The sequence below is a fragment of the Onychomys torridus genome, chromosome 1, assembly GCF_903995425.1.
Source record: "Onychomys torridus chromosome 1, mOncTor1.1, whole genome shotgun sequence".
NCBI classification, from domain to species: Eukaryota; Metazoa; Chordata; class Mammalia; order Rodentia; family Cricetidae; genus Onychomys; species Onychomys torridus.
Window position 1 is genome coordinate 112,624,170 of NC_050443.1, and position 24,071 is coordinate 112,648,240.

General features: G+C 42.9%; 1 protein-coding gene across 1 annotated transcript in view; it reads left to right on the plus strand.

Moving 5' to 3' along the window:
• Positions 1-24,071, plus strand: part of Dock1 (dedicator of cytokinesis 1) — a 453,773-nt gene that overhangs the window by 130,090 nt on the left and 299,612 nt on the right. Inside the window, exons 26-27 of the mRNA XM_036177592.1 lie at positions 1,241-1,347; positions 23,402-23,529. Coding sequence (XP_036033485.1) covers positions 1,241-1,347; positions 23,402-23,529 — 235 coding nt within the window. The remainder of the gene's footprint in view (positions 1-1,240; positions 1,348-23,401; positions 23,530-24,071) is intronic.

Genomic DNA, 24,071 nt, shown 5'->3' on the forward strand with positions numbered 1-24,071 from the left:
TAACCTTCAAGGGATTCCAGTAGACGTTTGAGATGCACAGGGCTGGAGACAGTGAGAGAAAGTGGAGAAAGTTGTCTGGTGGGAGCCAGAGCCATATCCAGTGGAGGGACACCATCCCTGCTTGTGATTGGCAGTTGTGCTGTCTTCTTGGAACTCTGGGGAAGACCTGTTTCCCCTGGGCTGCCTGCCTTCAGTCTCTGCTCAGTGCCTAAATGTGCCTCATTAATGCCTTCTATACCAGTTTTTGCAAATGACATTAAAATCACACACACTCTTCAACTAAGCATTCTTTCTTCACAGTCAGCTTCTAAACTGAAGGCATCTTGTTTTCCTGATATAATGTCTTATATAATTACATAATTAGGAGTGACTTTCATGGCATACTTTCCCATGCTGGCCCATCATTTATTCCAGCTACAACATGCATCTGCTAGATGCTCTCCTCATACAAAGTAGGCTTCACAAAACGATGTTCATGCATCAGTCACTTAGCTTCTGTGATGATATAGCACACTGGTTTGATATTAGCCTAAATTTACTTGTCCAAGGTAACTAAGCTGGCAAGGGTCTCAGATTCAATGCCAGCTTGGTCTTTTTGATTATAGATAACACACCCTAGCTGATTGTGCCCAGTTTTTTACCCTTGTAGAATATGCTAATAAGATTTTTGGGCAGTTTCTCCTTTATTTGAGTGCTTACAAGTTTTGTATATATGTGTATATTGAACACAGGGTAATGTGTTTTTCCATTTTCAGGAAATTCTCAAGTGGCCACACCCCTTTCTTTTCCTACCTATATAGCCCGAAGGATCTAATTTCTTTACACTCTTGCCAGCACTTACCATTGTATATAATTTGAATCGTAGCCACTCACTCTGTGGTAAGAATCAATGTTTTAAAACATAGATTCCCAGGATAAGATTTGGGCCTGGAATTATGTTTGTTTTTTTTGAGACAGGGGTTCTCTGTGCAGCTTTGTGCCTTTCCTGGAACTCACTCTGTAGACCAAGCTGGCCTCAAACTCACAGAGATCCGCCTGCCTCTGCCTTCCAAGTGCTGGGATTAAAGGTGTGCGCCACCACCACCCAGCGGGCCTGGATTTTGTAAAGGCCTCTATCAAACCTGGTCTTGACATTTCAGGGCTATTTCCTACCCTGGTGCTTCTCCAACACCTTGGAACAGCATGAGGTGCTCCGGCTGACCATGCTTCTCAACCATGTCACTGGCATTTCTCCTTGTAGCAAAACGTTCACGGAATTCATCCTGAATGTCCCTGCGGGCTTGCTGACCGTCCAGAAGCTCTACTGTTTGATTGAGATTGTTCACAGTGACCTCTTCACACAGCATGGTGAGTGGGTCCCTGGGAATTAGGAAATCATCTGCTTGTGCAGTCAGCTCTCTTAGTCGGCCCTAAGGAGGAGAGGTGGCTCGCAATTAAACCAGCTTGGTTGCTCTAGGCAGGGCTCAGCCGTTTCAAAAGAAAGGCAACTGTCCTACAGGATAGGTAATAATAGGCCATTGAGAGTGGAGGTGAAAGCGAGTTTGTAATTTGGGAGCACATCAGAGCCCTGTATAATCAGCATACATTGTAGCTCTTAAAATGTGCGATTGTCTGTCCTGGGGAGGCAATCACTTACATCCTTGAGATGATTGCACAGGGGGGAAAAATATCTAGTTTTCTTTAAATTTAGAAGTAATGGCTCTATCCTGTTCTAACTCCTGGTTTTTGACAGGGCTTCCTCCAATCCTGTTCAGAGTCAGGAGGGCCCCAAGGACTCCTGCATCCCATGGAACCTTCTATTCCTCTTCATTAGCTTCTCCATCCCTTTGGTTAATCATTTTCTATTTGGACAGATTGAATTAATATTTTACACCTGCCAAGCAATTTTATTGAAAGCGCAAAACCTTTGCATAATCTCTAACCGCCCTCATTTATCGGAGCCTGTCTGTTGTAACACAGATTTATTCTTTTCTATTTGTGACCAGACATTTGGTGTCTCTGTTCTTTTCCTTCTGTCCCCAGGCACAGCACTGTTTCTTCTTTTTCTTGGGCTCTTTTGGTGACGGACAACCCGGGATGAAAAGTGGCCCCTGAGTTCATCCTTCTGGAACCGTCCAGGAGCTCAGTGCACCTGGCTGGGCCACTGTGCCGCTGGGTGTCTTTCCTGCTTTCGTCCTTTTTGGTTTTACTCTTAAGAATGCACTGGAATGTGTACTTGTATGGAGGTGGGGAAAATGTTGATCCTTCATCAGGGTGGGAGTTTTCCATCCCCTTGCCCGAAAAAGGGTGAGACCAAATGTGGTTGGCTTTCTGAAGCTCATTCCCTCACACTCCTGTCTGGGGCCAGAATCCCTTTATTTCATTTATAAAAGTCCTGTTGTCTAGGACTTGAATCACATGATCTAAATTGAGCATTTAGTTCTGATTTCCATAACTCAAGGACCGGGTCTTGAATGGTGTGCTTGCCTAGGTGTCTTCAGAAGCTACAGGATGCCATGAGGCCCATAGAAAGTTGCTAAGAGGTGACCACTGAGACATTGCAAGCAGGTGTTCCCATGGGGACTACAACTGAAGCCGGAGCAAATACACCCATGTCTCAGTTTATATTTAAGTCTTACTAGGTTCATTATTAGAGAAATTTGCCAACTGGGTGGTGGTGGTTGCGCACGCCTTTAATCCCAGCACTCGGGAGGCAGAGCCAGGCAGATCTCTGTGAGTTTGAGGCCAGCATGGTCTACGGAGCGAAATCCAGGACAGGCACCAAAACTACATGGAGAAACTCTGTCTTGAAAAACAAAACAAAACAAAAAATAAATAAAATAAAATAAAATAGAGAAATTGCCAACATCTTTCCCATATGCGTATGCATTCTCTCTTCCATATCCCCACACTCCCACATGCTCCACCCACGTCCCTCTGTCCCTCCTACCACTCACACAGGTACCTGGCACCCCTTCCTTTCTTGTTGCTGAGATAAGATATCTTAACAAAAGCAACTTAGATGAGAAAGAGTTCACTTAATGCACAGGTCAAGGATACAGTCCTCCCTGGTGGAGGGCTCAAGGCAACTGGTCCCGTTGCATTCACAGTCAGGAAGCAGAGGTGAATGAGTACACAGCTCATTTTCTCCCCTTTGTATAATCTAGGACCGAGTCCAGAGAACCATGCAGCCCACCTTCAATGTGGTTCTTCCCACCTCAATTTACCTAATCAACACAGTCCCCTCACAGGTGTGCCTGGAGGCTTGTCTCCTAGGTCCTGTCAAAAAACAGTTAACACTTGCCCTCAGACCCCCAAAGCCCCTTCTTACCTCTCATCTTTCTGTGTCTCATTCTCCAGTCCCCACAACAGCCCTGTTCCTAGACATATAACACCCAACTCAGACAGCACAGATCCCCCACTCAACACCAAATGCTAATCAGCAGTATCTTCACTGAATGAATACTTTTTGCCAACCCAACAGAGATAGCCTCCCCCTCTGGATTATGAAATTCATTTGGGAATTTCAGAGCACAGCAGAAGGACTGTATGCTCTACTCTACATAGTGTGTGTGTTCAAAGAGGTGAATGCTTAAACACAAATACTAAGAGAATCACAGGAGGTATTTGGGAAAAAAATGCCCTTGGCTACAGTGAGTAGTACTAGTAGCTTCACTGCTGACTGTAGACAAGAGTGGAAAAGTGTTTATGGAAGTGCTTCTGTGTGAAGTTTTGCTGGCCTCTGTGCAGGCTCCTGGCTATAGCAGTCTTCCATACCAGTCACTGTGAGGCAGTCTTGTATATAAACACCTCCTTTCTTACTTTCTGGTTTGATTTACTTGTTTTTTGGTTTGAATTGACACATGAGATTCTATTTTGATTCTACAAAGATTCATCTCCTTCTCACTTTTTTCCCCCTGGAAATATTGTTGATCAATGTATTTAGAATTTGATTATCTGTCACTGCTGGGGTAGGCATCCTAATTGCTCATCTTAGCCATATCAAGGCAACAGTGACTGGTGATGGAGAGTCAGGGTCATGCTCACATCAGTCACATTTGAGCAAGAAAGAGGCAAAACTGGAGTAGGTCTCAGTGTGTCTTCCTTGGAATCCATGGTTACGTTCGGCCTGCCTGTCTGGCAGGTGGTGGGGGCATGGGACATGGCTGGGTTATCTCTTCAGGATAGTGGCACTTCTTCAGAAGGGTGACACGTAACAGGTACAGAATTAGTGGAAAATACAAAAAAAAAAAATCCACCAGAACTAGGAAACATAATGTCTACTTTCCAGATTATATTAATTTTAACCAAAGATAGTCAAAGAAAAACTAATTCTGAATTATATAGCTTATTGTTCCCAGAAGGTTGTATTAGAGGCCCTTCTACCCCTACCCACCAGTGAATCTGGTTCTAAATGTTTCAAAGAAGAATCAAAACTATAATATTCGCAGTTTAAAGTTTGATGAGAGTTTGGCAATTGACATGGTTTAGTTATTTTTATTGCACATATCATTTTAAGATAATGGTCATGACTGACAGCCTCACACTAGGACCTTCAGGCTTTTATAAATTTTATATGATCTTTAGGACATTTGCATTAAAAATAAATATCAAACATCATGGGAAAGTAATAGTCATTTATTTAGCCAGAGTTCTAAATTAATCACTCAAAAGACTTTAAAACAAATATATACTTAATAAGCCTCCACTCTTGCTTATACCTGTAATCCTACCAGCCTGGAGGCTGAGGTAGAAGGATTGACACCCCACATCCAGATATTGCCATTCTAGGATGATAGTCTGGATGACAGTGAATGTGATGTCCCACCCCTGCCCTGAACAAACTAAGTGACTGACTGACTAACTAACTAACTAACTAACTAACTAATTAACTAACTAACAAAAACCAAACAAAGCCAGCCAACCAACCAGCCATACACACAGAGCAGCACAGCAGCAGCACCAGCCACTTACAAACTTCCTTAAAATTCCATGTCTTACCCAGGCCTGATGGCACACGCCTTTAATCCCAAGACTCTAGTGGCAGAGACAGGTGGATATCTGTGAGTTCCAGGCCAGCCTGGTCTACAAAGTGAGTTGCAGGACAGCCAGGACTGTTACACAGAGAAACACTTTGTATCTCTGAGGGGTAAGGTTCAGGGACCAGAAATCCATGTTTGTTTTTTAAAATTTTTTTATTTTATTATTATTATTATATTTGTGTTTTAATTTTACACATCAGCCATGGGTTCCCCTGTCCTCCCCCCTCCCGCCCCACCCCCACCTTTCCCCCCATCCCCCTCCCCTCCATTCCCATGTCCTCCAGGGCTAAGACTCCCCTGGGGATTCATTTAAACTTGGTGGATTCAGTACAGGCAGGTCCAGTCCCCTCCTTCCAGACTGAGTAAAGTGTTCCTGTGTAAGCCCAAGGTTCCAAACAGCCAGCTCATGCACTAAGGACAGGTCCCTGTTCCACTGCTTGGATGCCTCCCAAACAGTTCAAGCTATTCAATTGTCTCACTTATCCAGAGCGTCTGATCCAGCTGGGGGCTCCACAGCCTTTGGTTCATAATTCATGTGCTTCCATTCATTTGGCTATTTGTCCCTGTGCTTTTTCCAATCTTGGTCTCAACAATTCACGCTCTTACAGTCCCTCCTCTTTCTCGACAATTGGACACTTGGAGCTCCACCTGGGGCCTGGCTGAAAATCCATGTTTTTATGGAAAGTATATAGAGATACTGGAAATCATCTTGATAAAGCACAGTCTTTGGGCAGATCTATGTCAAGAAAACTTGTTGGTTTAAATACTTAGAATTGGATTTTTTTAAATGTCAGTTTGTCAATGTTTAATTTTTACAATGTGCTATATATGCTTTAACAAAATTACAAATTACCCTGATACCACAGAAATTCAAAATTCCTATTATATGATTCCATTTTTACAAACTTACTAAGACTTCCTTAGGCTTTTATTTTTTATTTTTTATTTTTTGAGGCAGAGACTCTCTATGTAGCCCTGGCTGTCCTGGAATTCCCTAGGTAGACCAGGCTGGCCTAGAACTCACAGAGATCCTCTTGTCCCTGCCTCCCTAATGCTGGGAGTGCAGGTGTGCTCCCCCACTGCTCGGCCTTCGTTAGACTTTCTGCCCTGTGATTAAATCTTCCCCTATCATTCTGCCCTGCCTCCCTCTGTAGAGCAGTCCAGCCATTCTATCTTTGTAGAAAAAGGCTTAAGTTTTCATTTAAAAAAAAAAAACCTTTTCATCCAAAAAACTCCTCATTTTTAATCTTTGTGAACCAAAATATCTTTATATCTTTGTAGGTGTAGCTGTAACTTTCTTCACTTCTATCTCAAAAGTTCCTGTTTTCGTTTCTTAAGTTTACAAGTTATAGTATTCCTTAAAATGTTCATATATATATATATATATATATATATATATATATATATATATATCCCTTTCTCAATAGAAAAATTTTTTTTACATTTAAAAATTAAAATGTATTTCGTTTTATCTATTCGTTTCTATATAGTTACATGCGTAAACTAGAATTTTCTACTCTTTATAACTTTTAGCAAGAAGTTAGGCAGGAATCTGATTTTCATATGCCCACACTTTATAAAAAACATACTGTCTTTGTTTCTTTGCTGTTGCCATGGTAAAATACTGACAGAAGCAGCTGAAGGAGAAAAGGTCTATTGAGTTCAGAGGTCCAGGTTACTGTCCATCATGGTGGGGAATTGGGGACATCGGAGTTTGAAGCAGCTAGCCACATCACAGCCGTAGCCAGAAGAAAAGAGCAGGTAACACAGGCTGAGAGAGCTTGGCTCCTTCCCTCCACTCCCACATCTTGGTTCTGCCCACGTTAATTAATGTCATCAAGACAACATCTGAGTGGTCAGCCCATGGGCCAGCTTGATCTAGATAGCCCCTCTCACACCCAGACTCCCTTCCCAGATGATTTTGGACCACCAGGTTGGCAATGGTAAGCAACCATTACACCCACATATATAGCCTTTTGAAAAGAACATATGAAGACAATTGTGTTTGAATTTGCATTTAGAAATATTTCCCTTAATTTATTCATTTTGAGCAATTATTCATGGTTTACTTAAGAAAACTGAGAAATATCATAAGCTTACAACTTTTTTACCCCTGAAGGTAAAACTCAACATGAAGTTTCTGTTCTTGATACACAGGAGACCATGGTCACTGTCATCTGTGTATTTATTCTTCCATCACACTTACAGTTGTACCTTTTGGTTTCTGAGAGAGGGTCTTAATATGCAGCCCAGGCTGGCGTAGAACTCAGCTTCTGTGCTGGGACTACAGAAACGAAGCACTGTCCTTGGCATGTTTATGACCATAAACATCCAACAGAGGTCAAGATAGCCTTCCCTGCCTAGCCATGAAATACAGGCAAGCCTGTTTGTGAACAATCCAGAAAACAACTTTATTTTTAACCTACCAGCAATTTGGTGAGGTAGAGTAATACAGAATACAAACTCACTTGTCTATATAGTTGAAGGTAATATGGAACTAGTTATGTTCTCCTGTCAAGTGACTGAACTTAGAGACTTTGGTTGGCCATCTTGGAACAGCATTATCTGGTGAGGCTGTCCCCAGGGTAACTTGGATTATAAAGGATCTTTTCTCTGTAACCCTTTCCTCACTTTCCATTCTTGCAGTCTCAGAGTTTAAGAGCCTGCATTTTGGTTAGGACTAACTGAAATTAAAAAAAAAAAAAAAAGTTCCAAGCAACATTGAGTAATAAAATTACTTTGCCAGATGTCATGGCATACTGCTGTAATTATCACTTGGCAGGTAGAGGAAGTAGTGTCACGAGTTCAAGGTTATTCTTAGCTACATGTAGGTTTAAGCCCATGCTAGGCTATGTGAGAGACTTTGAACATAAATGAACACACAAAAACTATACAAAGTTGGCAAAAATCAACATGCACACATATAAAGGAACCATATTGAAAACTGGCAGAGGAAACATAGAGATGGACAGATTTAAAGTCCTTCATGCATGAATCCTGAAATTACAGTTTAAGAATAATCTTAGTAGTATTCACAGGAATTTTTAAATTAGATATGTAGATTTAAAAAAAAATGTTGTAATACATAGGCGGCTGATGCAGGAGAATTGTTGTTTTATATGCTTGACCAGCTTGGGCTATATAACAAGAACCTGCCTCCAAAAGTATTAAGTTTTTAGAACCAAAAGAGATTTTACCATAATAAGGCTCTAAGATGTTACCATGAGCTCAAGTATATTAAAAAGTTAAGGAGAAATTCCTGCAGGACCACAGTACAGAGGCCACGGGAACCTATTTCAAACCATTTCCAGGAATTCTGGGACCATCTTAGTGGGTTTGAACTAAATTCTGCCTAAAGCTGTTGCCAGGACCCAAGGCAAGGGTAAATTACTTTGACCCAGATTTGCTTATGAATGTTTGTATGTTTGCAGTAGCCTCTGTTGGAGTTTTTTGTGATACTTGCTATCAAATTGTGTGTGTGTGTGTGTGTGTGTGTGTGTGTGTGTGTGTGTGTGTATGTATGTTTGTTTGTTTGTGTATATATTCATATATATGTGTGTGGAGGCCAAAGATCAACCTCAGGTGCTGTTTCTTATGATAATATCCAGTTTGTCTTTTTAATTAGGTTCTCTTGCTGGCTTAGAACATGCTGATTTGTCTAGACTGGCTGGTTAGCAGGCTCAAGGGATCTACTTTTCCCTACTTCCCCAGGGCTGGGATTAAAAATAAAGAACCTAATATGCCATTCTACACAGGTTTTAGTGCAGGTTTTGGGGTATTTCACTGAGTCTTCATGCTTGTATAGCAAGCTCTTCTGCTAAGGGAGCATCTCCCCAGCCCCAGCCATGAAGCAACCCTGCCTAAGGACCAGCTGCCCCCCCCCTTCATCTGCTTACTTTTGGTCTTCATCCATGTGAGTTCTTTCATTCTGCTCCCCACAGCTCCTGTTTTCCACAGTCAGTGAGTGTCAAAGGTCAATGAATGACAGGCACTCTGTAAATTACCAGTGAACTGCCCTGGCCCTTCCCTGGGTGTTGGCGTGAGAAAGACCTTATTTACTTGTCTTTTGAGACTTTTATTGCAAATTGTGTGTATGCCAATGTGGCTCAAGCTGAATAAATAGCTAAACATGCACTTTTTAAGTGAAAAACATTTAAAGCAGAACTTCTCCTGGGGATCTGTTTCGAGGGAAATCCTCCATCCCCCTGAGGCTTATCCTCTTTCTTCAGCTACAAGAAAGCTTGAAGAAGAACCCGCTGCTCATGGCTGGTGCCCATCTCAGCTGGACTGTTGGATGACTACATGTCTTCCCATTTAGCTGCAGTATTTATTTCCACTCTTGTTTTTTATACACTATCTTGAATCCTCTTTGAACCAAGCAGCATATAAATGAATGACTTGACTTCATAAATGAGTTAATATTTTCCTTTCAAATACTCCATCTTTTTAAGTATAATGTCATAACTATGACTCTCTCTCTCTCTCTCTCTCTCTCTCTCTCTCTCTCTCTGTGTGTGTGTGTGTGTGTGTGTACATGAATCTGTATGTATGACATGAGTGTAAAGGCCAGAGGTCAATAGCAGATACTTTCCTCCATCATTCTCTACCTTGGTTTTTGAGACAGTCATCTCTCACTGAATGTAGAACTTGTTTCTTTCATTATATTGTTCATTGACTGCCCCACCCTCATCCCAGGTAGCTTCCTATCTTAGTCTTCCCAGTTCTGGGATTGGCGGATTTACATGGCCATGCCCAGTTTTTTATGTGTGTGCTGGGTCCTCATTGCTGGCAAGGAAAGCACTTTACTGAATGAGCCACCTCTCCACTGCCTGGAATGTTGATACCCATAGCAAGTTGTACCCAGCCCATATAAATCCAAAATGATCCCAGGCCAAGACAAAATCAGTTTGGAGTGTCTCATCTTGCAGCCAATCAGCATCTGTCATCTGTGTCATAATCAGCTTCCCAAATGTGTCCAGAACACCGAGTGGCTGCCTCTGAGCCTTTTAGAATGCTTTGACCAATATGAAAAGTCCCCTTTTCATGGGCTTTGGGTCGGGGTTGGGATAGCCTAGAAGGCGACTATTTTTCTCATTTGCAGGCTCTGGCATTCTCTCGGGTAGCCAGTTGCTGTCTTCTCTCCTTGTCAGGAAAGATGAACAGCTGAAATCCTCTTCTTGCTCTGTTCTCACAAAGATGCCATTACTTTTATAAAATAGTCCATGCCACATTTGTATAAATATTTAAAGTCAAGCCATTTTGGGATGAGATATGGTAGCTGTGGTTCGTGCTTTCTTCTCTTTCCTGGGTCCTTACCCTTTTGTAGTAATTGGCTTTGCTGCCTGCACTGTGGAACATGCTACACTCCTGTGGGCTGCCGAGTTTGGTGTGCTCCTGGTGACCAGTGATGGAATCCTTGAGGTCACTGGGAGCTCCAGGGCAGAGGCTATGTTTCAGCCTCTGTTGCCTCACACCATGAAAGACATTGTCTCCAGTTCTCCACTTGGCTGAGAACAAGAAAATTATTCAGTTTAGGCCCTAATTAAGATTGTTCTCTGGGAAAACATAGGTGCAAGCAGTCTTGAAGATGTGTTCCACACTCAGAATGGTGGCCATATTTATAGATTCACACTCTCAAGGGGTTGCAGATTCCACCTCCTGCCAGTAAGGAATTGTACTCGGTGCCGGCTTAAGTTATGTTGTGGAAAATGTATGAGTACTGTGTTATTTTCTGGAGTGTTTGGGAGCAAGGGCCATGTTTGCACAGATAGTCAGTGGGGCTGTGTTGCCAGGAGTTGAAGTTTGGCCCAGTCCTATGGTCAGCATGCATGCAGGTGATAACTAGATGGCACATAGCTGCAAGAATCCTGCTTCACCTCAGTGAGTTGCACACACTTAGTACATTGGCCTCGGGTTCCTGTCGCCTCAGGCTGGTGGCACACTGGCTGTTTCTGCTTTCTCTCATCACTTTTCCCATTTGCAGACAGGGAAAGAGAAGATAGACCCAGCGGGGGTTTATTGGGCTGCAACAGGAGATGGGTCATTAGGCACAAAAAGTTGTGCTGGGTCCTAGTCTCTATGAAACTGCCCCATTGGAGGACAGTGTCAGCTACCCTCTGCCCAGAGGCCAGCCTTCTTCTGTTGTATTTTATTCTAGTTCAAGGAGTCCATGGTGTCAAGCCACATGTGAGAGGATCCAATATACTTTTATATGGGAAATACAAAGGGGGAAATTGCCAGAATATGGAAGAGTGGACAGAAGGCTGGAATATATACTTATGCCCCCATTACCCAACAATAGTGAACTCATGGCCAGACTCTGAAGCAAATCCAAGACTCCACTGTTTGTATAGGTAGCAATTATTCAGTGGATGACCTTGTTCCTGACTGAGGATCTATCCTTGATCTAGTCCCTAGGCTGGCATCCTCCTTCCACTCCCCATCCATCTGCTTTGGATGTCCTGTGTTTGCTCCTATGCTGAGGTGAAGGGCCTTGGACTCATTAGCATGCTGTGCATGAGAACCAATGAATGGGTGGTAATGGCTTCCGAGCCTGGTCTCCGATGTGACTTGCCTACTTGAAAGCTGGCTAAACGGATTATGTGCTGTGCAGAATGATGACTCGTGGATATCATCCGTGGCGTGGATCGAGCAGATTTTCAAAGCAAGATGCAAAGAGAAGGAAAGTCGACGTCTCATAATTGTGTGTTCATGGCTTTGTTCCCATGTGATTATGTTGTTGCCCACATATCTAATGAAAGCTGGGAAAATTAAAGCTTAAATTCTATTGTAGAAATGAAAAGTTCTGGTGTAATTAAATTAGACATCAGAACACCGAGGTTAGAATCCAGGCCCTCAGATTTTTTTTACATTGATGGTATAGGAATTGGGATACAGTGAGTTCACCTGACTAGCATCACCATGTAGACTCGCCATGAGCACTCCCTCTACTTACATGGAGCCTTTAAGGGAAGGGAAGTTCCCTTTGGAACTTTCTCCTTATCCACACATGCCTGCTCCCCTGGATCCTAGACCATGGGGAAGCTTATTCTGATGAACATAGAATAGTTTCTTTGTTTTTCCAGACATAGTCTCGTCATGTTCCCACACTTACAATGGCCTAGGTGATTGACACGTTTCATTTTACAGCTTGCCACATGCTTTTCCGTGTGTGTGTGTGTGTGTGTGTGTGTGTGTGTGTGTGTGTGTGTGTTTGATTAATTTGAGAGGGGGCTGTGAGATTGGATGAGTGATATTTGAAGGTATCTGTGTAGTATAGTAGCAAGTCTTGGTTCTTGGTAGTGTTTTAATACCCCGGTAGATGATCTTTTTATCAACCTGTTATTCCTTGGCAAGCTTTGGCTATTGCTTTCCTGGTGGCTGGAACCGTGTTGTGAGTAGAAGGAAGGTAGCCATTCTCTCAAACCCTGGCTTTCTTTCACTCCCTCCTTCCCTTTAGGATCCTGTCCTAGCCGGCTATAATTGTTAACTTGACACAACCGAAAGTCAACTGAGAGAAAAGCCTTGAGTCAGGAGATGCCTACATCAGACTGGCCTGCGGCCCTGTTTATGGAGGATTATCTTGTTTATTCATTGATTTAGGAGTGTCCAGTTCACTGTGGGCAGCACCATCTCTCCTCAAGTGGTCTTGAGCTACATAAGAAAGCTAGCTCATCATGAGTGGAGGAACAAGCCTGGGTAAGAGCCAGCTCGAAAGCAGCATCCTCTGTGGTTCCTGCTGTATCCTGACTGTGAATGAATTCCCTGGTCAGAAGGAATGCTAGGTGGAATAGCAAGCCATCCTCTCTTCAGGGTCCTCCTGCTTTGAGTTCGCGCTCTGATAGCCCCCAATGATTGTCTGTGGCCTGAAAGTGTAAGGTAAATAAACCCTTTCCTCTCCAAGTTGCTTCTTGTCAGAGTCTTTTATCATAGCCACAGAAATCAAACTAAGGGCAGACCCCTTTCCAGCAGGGCTCACCTGCCCTATGGAAACTCATTTATCCTCAGTTTTGAATAATAGGAAGCCTCTTTAAAATTCAGGGCGAAGGAGTGTAAATGATGTGTTTCATTCTTCTTTTCAAGGTGAATAATTCTCCCAGTGTTCAAATGGAGTAAAACTCTTTTACTAATGGTGGGAACATTAGTTACAGCAGCCCTTCCAAGGCCTTGGGCAATGCCCACATACCTATCAGGATTTTGGTATTAGGATATATTGAAGTCACAGTTTCTTCATAGTAGCCAGACCCTCTAAGTAGGAAGCATCTATCTATAAAAATTTCCCTGTTCATCAATTTCCTTTTCTTTAGGTCATACACATGAGAAGCTATTTAATGCATAACTGCAATGAAATATATTGTTTTAATGCTTTGATCCCTCAACAAATCAAAATAATATTTCTTGAGTTTTTCTACAGAGAAAAAACAGATCTTAAACCCTGAGCTATTCTCAAGTAGTTTTGTTAACTTGATAGATGTTGTACACAGAGGAAAAATTGGGGTTGGGGCTAATTTTGTTTGCCACAGTCATTTAATGTCCCACTCGTACAGCATTCTGGAACACTTTAATTAGATAGCTGTGCTGATGACTTCTAATGAATGTTGCCAGCTGGGAGCCCTGAAGACTAACTCTTTTAAATAATGCTGGAATATAAACATCGCTTCCTCTTCCATGTTGTGTTTCTCCCCCCATGCCTCAAGGAAACTTCCACTCTTGATCTGTTATCCAGTACCTTTTTCATCCCTCATTCTGTGGGTCTCTCCTCTATCTTTCATTATGTGTGTTTGTCTAGAGGCCACTTGTTACAGCAGTACACACTTTTTTACAAATAGCTTATTGAATACGGAAGTCTACCGTCTTTTATTGATCACCAACGAAGTGCTCAGGACTTTTGGTTAGCCATTTTGAGTCCTCTGAGAGCCTTCAGAGTCATCAACATAAAAATGTAGACTCGGAAAAGACTAATTAACTCAATTTACAGATGGGGGCATCAGTGTTAAATAAGCAAAGGCCCAGGCAGGGAGCTGTCCACCACCATGGTGCTGATTATGACTCTGGCTTGCTTCAGATCCATCATCCATACTCCTTAAACTGTTTCACGCCCGCTGCATGAGTAATTCTCTCCGGGAGCTGATTTTACTTCAACACTATGTGGAGCAAGAAAAAAAAAATTACAAATAAATGGATAAATGAGCACATCTGTAAATTAAGCATAAATAAATCATATAGTGTGGTTCTCGTGTTCATGGGGTTTTAATAGTTTTTCTCTTCTCTTTCTGTGGGGTGGCAGTAGGGGGTTGTAGTTTGTGATCACTACTAGGACCAACAGCTCCTTATGGCGTTATTCATCTAAATATTAGCTTCTGTTGACTCTCCTTTGAGCCCACCTCTGGGCAGGCTTCTGCCTCTGCTGTTTAATGCTGATGTAGGAAGGGGAGTCTAAGAAGTGGCTGTCCTCATTTGTCTGATACCTAATCATGCTGTCACCAGGTACCTAGAAAGCCAACTCCTCAGCCCTACAGCTCTTGATTCTTTCTAGGTCCTGAGAGTTCAGCTCTTACTGTATAAAATAACATCCTGGACAGTGGAAAGCCCAAGTTGGCACTCTGCCATGCCACAGCAAGAGTGGCATGTGGTCAGCACGACCCTGACCAAGTGCTGTGTCTGTGGCCACCTACTAGATCATTCCCCGCCTGACCATCCCCTGCCAAATCATGGATTTTGTGTCTATTTTCTTCTCTTCTGTGTGTTGAGATTCTCCCCATAGCCAAGCAGAATAGTCGAATCCCTTGTCAACCCAGCAAGCCACCCACCTCTTTGACCTGCTTCTCTTGACTTTGACAGTAGACTTGTCATATTATTTCAGTCTATGGTTTTTTCATGTATTGACATGGGGTTCATTCATAGCCTTTCCATTGGCTTTTCTTTCAATTTACCTGAGGATACATCATAGCTTACAACAATTCTACTAGAATGTCACCTTTCCTGATATACCTTGCCAATCTCAAAGGTCAAGAGGGTCTCTTGCCCAGTGCGCTTTTTAAACATGACTTCTTCTCAGCAAGGTCTCATGCTCATACACAGGAGACATACATTTGACAAGTTTTTGAATTTTTTTTTTACATTTATTTATTTATTTATTTATTTATTTATTTATTTATTTATTCATTCTGTGTGTGCATGCATATGCATGCCACAGTGTACATGTGTGGTCCAGAGGACTACTTGTGAGGGTCATGTCTCTCTTTTAACCTTGTGAGCCTTGGGGATAGGATCCTGGTCATTGGTTTGGGTAGCAATCACCATGCCTCACTGAGTTTTGCTCCCTCTTGTTTGACAGTCTCTGTGCTTCTCTGCTTATCTTTCTAGTTTCCAAAGCCTCTTACTTGCTCTGTCAACCTCTCAATTAAAATTCCATGACACTAGGTACCTCAAGGCTGAATCACAGATTGCCACATTTCTGATCCTTTTAGTACACAGGCAAGTGACACTGTTCTGACTGGAATACTTTACAAGGTACTACCCAGCTGTCTGGAGTCAAAATGCTGGGCTAGGTATATGTGTAGATTCAGTCCCACAGATCAGCAAACTTAACATCCAAAAGGAACACTGTTGTGGCAAGGGTGATTTGCTGGTGGTTTCTTCTCCTGGCACTGCCTAGATTCATAATTTCTTACTTAAAAATGATGCTTGGGGAGATGCCTTATTACTTGACATTAAATATGCCCACATGTATGTGCACAGGCATGGGTCTTTTATCACTAAGCTCTCTGGATTGGGAGTGCGGTGGCTAATGCTGGCTCAGCTTTTGCTTAGCAGTACGCTTGCTGACTTTGTCTGTCACCAGGTTCCTGATCCCCACATCTGTGAAGTCTGGAGATCAATAGATGGCTTCTATGACTCCCTCTAGCACTGATACAGTCTTGGAGCTACAACTGCTTAAAGACTTATGTAGATGGAGAAAATCACTTGAGCATCTTGAAACATGGGCACAGGGCTCCTAAATGGTAGGAAAACAGGATGATTGTCTATAAAAGATGAATAGCAAGCATTTCCCATTAATATGACTCTTACTGTTTAATTCTCATTAAAAGTGTTATTCTGGCTTTTGGTACTATGCAACACACACAAGGTTATTAAATGCACTTTATGGATCATTTGTTTAATGTGACCGAACTAAAAATTAAGAAGCACATTACTCAGTGTTCATAAAAATGAATGCTTTAAATGGACAAATTCATTCTCATTTTTGTGTCTTATTTTAATGTAGAGCTATAATGGGGTTATAGACGGATATTCTGCTTGGACATTTATAAGCCGATGATGCCTGTTGAATACCTTTTATAAAGATTAATATTTTTTACTCTGTGCCCATTACCAGAGCATTAATCATCCTTGCTTTGGCCCTCACAGCTGCAGATGAGCAGATGTTAATGATTGAAGTCTGTGATCATTGCAGAACATGGTTAGGGGAGAGAATGGAAGTGGGTAGTGTCATTTCCATGACAATTTGTATGAAATGTGGGTCCGTATCAGTGCTTTCTCCTTGCCTGGGTTCTGGATTGAGCTGCCTTCCTTGGTCTCTCTATATATGGCAGGGGAAAAAAAAAAGGTCAGTTATGCTTCCTGTAGCAAATTCTCCAGTGGGTGCTGATAGGTACCAAGAAGTCCTGGGCTCTCCTGTGATGGGGTGAGTGGTCGAGAGAGCTGTGACCTTGAATCATAGGAGCCTTTATTCATTACAGTAAAAAATTGCATGAACCCTTCCTCATCTGCTTCCTTACATACTTAGCCTGTGCTTCCTGTAGGAGCAGACTGTGAGTCCTGGGTATCATTTTAGATTCCCTAGTCCTCAGCAAATGTAGTTTGAAGCAATGTAAGTCAGTCACATATTTTATCCAAAATGTCATTGCAGTGTGAATTCTATCTAAAACTCACTAATGCCATGCTTTATATTCTTTTATCCATGCCGAGTCTGAGAAGTTCATTGTGTTGTAACTTATAGCACAATTTAAATGCTAAATTCTTACTCTGTCAGAGGCCTTGGATCTTTAGTTTTCATTGTATAATATATTCTTCTTAACAGTTGTTTGCAATAACTAGATTAAATACCACCTTTAAACATTTGAACTTGCAATTCATTTATTATAATTAAATCCAGTTCTGAGGTTGTAAACATACACATTTAGAAGGCAGTTTGACAAGATGACCATTTAGCAAAATCACAATAGAATGTTCTGCCTTAGGGCCTATTACCTCCCAGCCATGGACTTTTGAGCAAAATTATAGTACTAGGCATGTGATTCCCTCCTGTTGAACAGGCCTCAAGCCCAATCAGAAAGCAGCTGTTTCCTCTATAACAGTATCACCACTATTGCCCCAGTGGGTACATCTTACCTGCGAGGTTGGTATTGTAGCATTAAGGGCCAGCCAGAGTTCTCCTAGAGATAGCCCCACCCCTTTCTGAGGATCTGTTCAAAACGGTTAGCTGCTGGAGATAGTCAGGCATTCTTTGAGGGGGTGGTCACTGGGGGCTTTCCTGTGCTCCCATGATGCCCCGCACCCATGCCCATATGGCCAGTGCTAACTGGACTCTGTCTGGGTCACTGTTCTATTGCTGTGAAGAGACACCATGAGCAAGGCGACTCTTATAAAGAAAGCTCGTAAGTGGGCACTTACTTATAGTTTCAGAGGGTTAGTCTGTGATTATGGGAGGTGAATGACTAGGGTGTCATTTTGTAGATATGAAAATGGGAGGACTGGAGCATGACAGGCATGAACCACCACGTCTGATTTTGTTTGTTGCTGAGGATTGAACTCAGGGCTTCCTGCATGCTAGGTGGGCATTCTATCCGTCTGGCTGCATCCCAGCCCTACTTTTTTTGTTTTCTATGGTTTTTTTGTTTGGTTTTATTTTCTGTGCTGCGATTGAACATAGGGCTTTATACATGCTCAACAAGAAGTCCTTGTTTTTATTTTTTAATTTTTGTTAAAATTAAGTTTATTGTAAAAGTCATGAGTTTTGCAATGATATGTTTTTCAAGTATGTCACATGTTTTGACTGATATTAACATTCTTTGTCCCCTCTCCCTTCCTGCTAATTCTCTTCCCCTTCCCAAAATATCTGTCCTATTTTAACATCATGGGTGTGTGTATGCATTATGACTTTATTGTTTCTTACATATAAGGATGAACTGATCAAAAGCCTTTCTCAGAACCTCATGGCCTAAATAATAGTATTTTAGTCTTCTGGGCTCTAGCATTCTGAGTTTTTCAAAGGCTATGTGTCAGTGGTTGATTTAAAGTATGTAGAATGTGTTTTTCCTTAAAAATAACCTTTTTTGTATGTGTGTGTGTGTGCTGAGGAATTGGTTCAGGCTATTTATTTTGTTTTCCTGGCTTTATGGATGTGATTTTCTATCTGTGTGAAAAGATATTGCACACGGCTAGTTGGAATGTCCATTGTGTGGCTGGAGAGCTTCTGCCTTAGCTTCCAGAGGCTATAAAATCTCTCCTGCAGATGTGTACCTCCATTCATGATGTAGCATATACTTTGTGGACCCTACTATGATTTAAAATTTCCTAAGAACATTTAACTTCTGTAGATTGAAATACAGACTAGCAGGCTGGGCGGTGGTGGCGCACACCTGTAATCCCAGCACTCGGGAGGCAGAGGCAGGTGGATCTCTGTGAGTTCGAGATCAGCCTGGTCTACAAAGCGAGGACAGCCTCAAAAGCTACAGAGAAACCCTGTCTCGAAAAACAAAAACAAAAACAAAAAAAAAAAAAAAAAAAAAAAAAAAAAAAAAAAGAAAGAAAAAAGAAAAAATGCAGACTAGGAAAAGACCCATTAAACATGAAGGTTTTTTATGAATATGGTATGGTATGTGCTTATAACTTCAATATTTGGGTAAGCGAGATAGGATTATTAGTTGGAGTCTAGCCTGGGCTACATTAACAGACCTTATCTGAAAAAAAAATTTTTTTTTTTGCAATATTCTGTGCTTTGTGAGCAGGAAACAGAGTAGCTCTGTGTGGGTAGATCCATTCTAAGGTGATTCTAAGGCATTAATTTTCCTGGTGTACATTCATTCAAAGAGCCTGGCCTGGTATAATACAAATCAAACACACAATAATACAAATTATAATTTTAACGGTTACCATTCATTAAGACCCAGGAATAGTGCTGGACAGTAGATCTGCCTTCAATCACATGCACCTTAGTTTTCATGCCCTCTGCACGTACTTGCATAGGAAGTCAGCACACACAAATATGCCCTCCCATTCAGCTGCACACTGTTGCCCAGGCTGGCTTGGAAACCATCCAGTAAAACCAGATCCCCAGGAAGGTAGAGACACTCTTGTTGAGGCGTGTTTGTCCTTCAGCTCTCTGCCAAGGGTGGGGCTGGGCTGCTGTGGACAGCAGGGCCCTCCTCACCACTTAGCAGGTGTGAATTGCTATGTGTCACAGATGAAAAGGATGTGCATGGAGGTACATACTAACCAACTCTCCTTGAAGGGAGTGAAACCTCCTGTGTGTGCACGTGCACACACACACACACAGACACACGCACCTTGGTTTTAATGCTGAGATTATTCCCTACAGAAAACAGGAAACTCCTCACAGAGTTTACTTTCCACCTAAGAGAAGCATTTTTAAAGCAGTCAGTATTTATCGTGGCCCAGTAACTTAGACCTGGAGGTGTAGAGCATAACTCCTTTGCCTCTGGCTCTGGTCCCCCCAAAGATGCTGGGGATGTGTGTTTCTTCCTTTGAGGGAATATAGTGGGTTTCTGATGGTACAATGATGGGCAATACTGCAAGCCACTCTATATTCTTCGAGGCCTATCCCAGATCCCTGGTTTGGGCAGGGTGGCATCTGGCTATCTGGGAAATCTGACAGACCTACTGTCTGGTGAATCTGTCTGTCTGTGTTCAGATGTGGAATTGAAGGCAGAGGGAATTTTCTGATGGTGATGGTGCTGGCTCTGGGGCCAGCTTTCCTAGTAGCTCAGTGCTTTGGGCCAAGTCCTTCCTCAGACTGATCATCTCCTATCTTCACAGTTACTGCATTGTCATTGCCATTTTCCTGCACCGCTCGACATTCATCTGTCAGAAAGGGATAGACAATGACTTTTCATCTCCTCGGGGAGCTGAGCAATGGAAATTGTTCTATTTTTGGATTTTTTTTTTTTGGGGTGTGTGTGTGTGTGTGTGTGTGTGTGTGTGTGTGTGTGTGTGTGTGTTTTCTTTTCTCAATACAATGTAACCCAGGCTACCCCGGATCTCATTAAGTAACCCAGACTGACTTGAACTCACAACTGCCCTCTTGTTTTGGCCTTCTGAGGTTGGAATTACAAATGTGAGTCTTCAAATCCAGCTTGAAACATCTTTAAACATGACAAACTGTCAGTGGAGTTGCTTCTCACCAAGACAGACAGCATAACACATAAGTGAAGCTGACAAGACCAGGGGGCTGGGTGAGTGGTAGGTGCTCCTGTGAGGGAACCAAACATGGTGGGTAGTCTGAGCTGGGCATGCAGACTTGCCTTCTTCACCCTGAGGTAATACTGGCATATGGAACCAGCACACTCAACCGCTTTCCCAGCACGACAGATAAGTGGGGTCAAAGGCCAGGACTTAGGCCAGAGACATTGGGTCCCAGACCCTAAAAGGCCAGCTCTGACAACTGTCCAGAGCTACATCCTTTCTCCAGCCCGCGCTAGCCAGATCACAAGGCTTTCTACCCATTAGGCCTCAGTATAGTGGTTCTCAACCTTCCTAATGCTGTGACCCTTAAATACAGTCGCTCATGTTGTGAAGATCGCCAACTATAAAATTATTTTATGTTGCTACTTCATAACTATAATGTGATCTGTGTTTTCCCATAGTCTTACGTGACCCCTGTGAACCTGACCCACAGGCTGAGAATCATTGCCTATACCTTGGAAATTCACATGATCTCCAGAATGGTAGCAGTCACATAGATAGTAACCAAATGGACAGACATAGCTCAGGGCTTGCTCCATGTTGAGTTGAGCTCATAGTGGGTCATGTGTTCCCAGTGGAAGTGAATGAGGCCTCAACTAGAGGCACTGAATTGGAGCTCTCTGGGAGGGGCCAGCATGAAGGGTGGGGCTTGGGCACTGTTCTCCAAGGGATCCTTCTGCCATTTCGCTTTGGATGGTTGCTCTGCATTAGGTGTTACATATGGCTGGAGGCAGCAGACATAGTAGAAATAAGAGTGGATATAGCTTGCAAACATTGAGGTTCTATGGCAAATGCATCTGGGGCTGTTTTGTTGACAGCATGATCCAGGGTCATTTTCTTGTACTCATTCTCTTGGATAGTCTATCTTTGGGCAGTTCTCACATCTGTGCAGTCTCCTGAGTGGCAGCATACCTTGCATGTTGGAACATGCCTCTGAAGCTCAAAGGGCACAGTTCTATCTGTCAGACACTTTGGTCCTCCCATCGGGGTTATTGGAAGGCATGAGTGAGACGGTGGGGATGAAGTCTCCCTGACACTGGAAACCCAGACACAAAGGGGCCAACTTGCTGGCTCAGACAGCACCCTCGCTATGTGCTGTGACCTCTGCCCCTGGCTTTCTGCAGGGTTCTGCATAGTCATGTCCAGCAGTGCTGGTGTGCAGTTCTTATTATTTTATGTATTACATTTGCACAGGGATTGATTATTGAAATATGGTGTCAACAAGTGAACGCCACATATTCTCATTGGCTTACTTAAGGTTTTTGTTTTGTTCTTATCTCCACAACCAAACACCCGACAACAATCACCTTAGGGGAGGAAAGGTTGATTTTGTCCCACTTGAGGAGGGGGGCACGATGGCAGGAACAGCTCTAGCTGTCTCTCCTCACCACCTTACATGTCCACAGAAGAGGAAGCAGAAGGCAGGGAATCCTGGCCCAGCTGGCTTTTCAACTGTTTGCATTCTTACTCACTCCGGAACCTGAACTCATGGACTAGCACGACCCATAATCAGAGTGACTCTTCCATCCTGAGTTACACTCTCTGGAAGAACCTTCACAGACTCTAGAGGTGTGTTGTTGAGGTGATTCTAAATCCTGTTGACAGTGAAGGTTGATCATCATGCATCAGGCCATACTCCTTGTGGTTCATGGACTTCCTCCTAGTCTCTCCCTAAGGGAGAAGATCTAAGTGGAATTTGAGAATGCCCTGGTTGAACTAACTACAGATGTCCCAGTGGGAGACCATGGAGCAGAGGGGCTTGTGTTATTTCTGGTTCTTCTTGCCCTATGCACACCCCCTCAGTCTCTCATTAAACTGTTGACCTTAAGAAAGTTCAACTGAGTGTGTTTGAGTTCAGAGTGTATTTGTGTATTTCTGAATGTGTAGAGTAGTCCTTCCATTGCTGTGTGTAATTTCTTTTTACTTCCATAAAAAAATTCAGGGAACATTAATGCAAAACATGCTTTTATGTATCATTAATGTCGTAAATCCTAAAATGTACAATCCTGAAAAACAGCTACATCTATTTTCTGTTGCAGAGCTCTGCTGCTCACCTGCTTTGCATCTTGAAGGAGGCAATAATGGCTGGGCTGGTGTCAGAATAAGGGGCTGTCAACAGGCAGGTCATTTTGGAAAGTGGATGCTGCCAGGATTCAGCTCCTTTTCCAAACTGGAAGAGACAATTAGGAATTTGATTTCACTGTCAATCTGTGACCACGTTGCTCTTCTGTTTCTGTTTTGAATATTCTGGCTATGTTCTTAACTATACCACACATGAAAACATAGACCTTCTTTGGCCTGGTCTCGACTCCCAAGTTTCTGTTTATAGTCCCATTTCTCTGCCCCTGGTTTCTGTCTTCTCATTCCCACCTCATTCCCACCTCTTTGGTGTACTCTAGGGAGCTTGTCTGGGAAGAAAGGGCTGTACACCATTGTCCCACTCCCAAGCTCAGCTCTTTCACTTAACAAAGGGATCCTGTCTGCTTGTTCTAGGAAATGACTGGAAATCCACTGTTAGAATAGTTTTTGTTGGAGGAAATATTCCTTTTACTGTTGCAAATCAATGGATTGAAGGTAAAAGACACTAGTAGATAATCCATCACATGTGCAAATGCAGGGTATGCTCAACTGTGGAGGATGTGTGTTTATATATGATATACATGTTTGTGACTTGTGTGTTTACATGGAGACCTGCAAATACATGCAGGTACTCATCTGGGAATGATTGACAGCATTGGAAATGGCTTCCTGGTGGTCAAGCCACCAGCTTCTGTGATGTCAGTTTCCATTCTGCACCTTGTGAGTCAGATACTTGAGAGGACACATGGGTTTCTTGCAGACCTGAGAGATTGCATGGTGGCCCCTACTAACTGACAATCCTGTGCTCTATGCAGACTGCAGAGAGATCCTGCTCCCCATGATGACTGACCAGCTCAAGTTCCATCTGGAGAGGCAGGAGGACCTGGAGGCGTGCTGCCAGCTGCTCAGCAACATCCTTGAGGTGCTATACCGGAAGGATGTGGTGAGTCATGGAGATCAGACCACTGGCAGCCTCACTTGGCTGCCGTGCCCAAGCCTTGGAAACCTGCTAGAGACAGAACTGCCTTGTTGAAAACGCTGTGGCCTTCACTGGCAGCCTTTCTCTCTGTGGAGTTTTACCCTTGAACGATTTTTATTTATGTGTGTGTCATGATTTTTACATCCGCAACATTCATACTTCTGAATTGAAGTGAAGTTTTTCTTTTCCTGGTGAGATGTTTCCCAAGGCCAGAGTTCTCATCCTGCAGGTCAGATAATGGCTGTGGAGGCTGATCACCCATCCCTCTTGATAGTTCTTGCATTTATTAAGTGATGGCTGAACATGGCCACCTGTGCTTGCAGCAGCTCTCTGCTCTGCTCCCCACAGGTAGAAGCTTCCAGTGCTTCCTGAGTTTTGCAGCCTCCTCTTGTATTTCTAAATCCTGGTTTGTTTGTTTTGTTTTGTTTTTATTATGTTTTCCAGTGGCTTTTTACTTTTCTAATCTGAATCTGGGCCAGGCAAGTATGTGCATATCTCACTCCCTG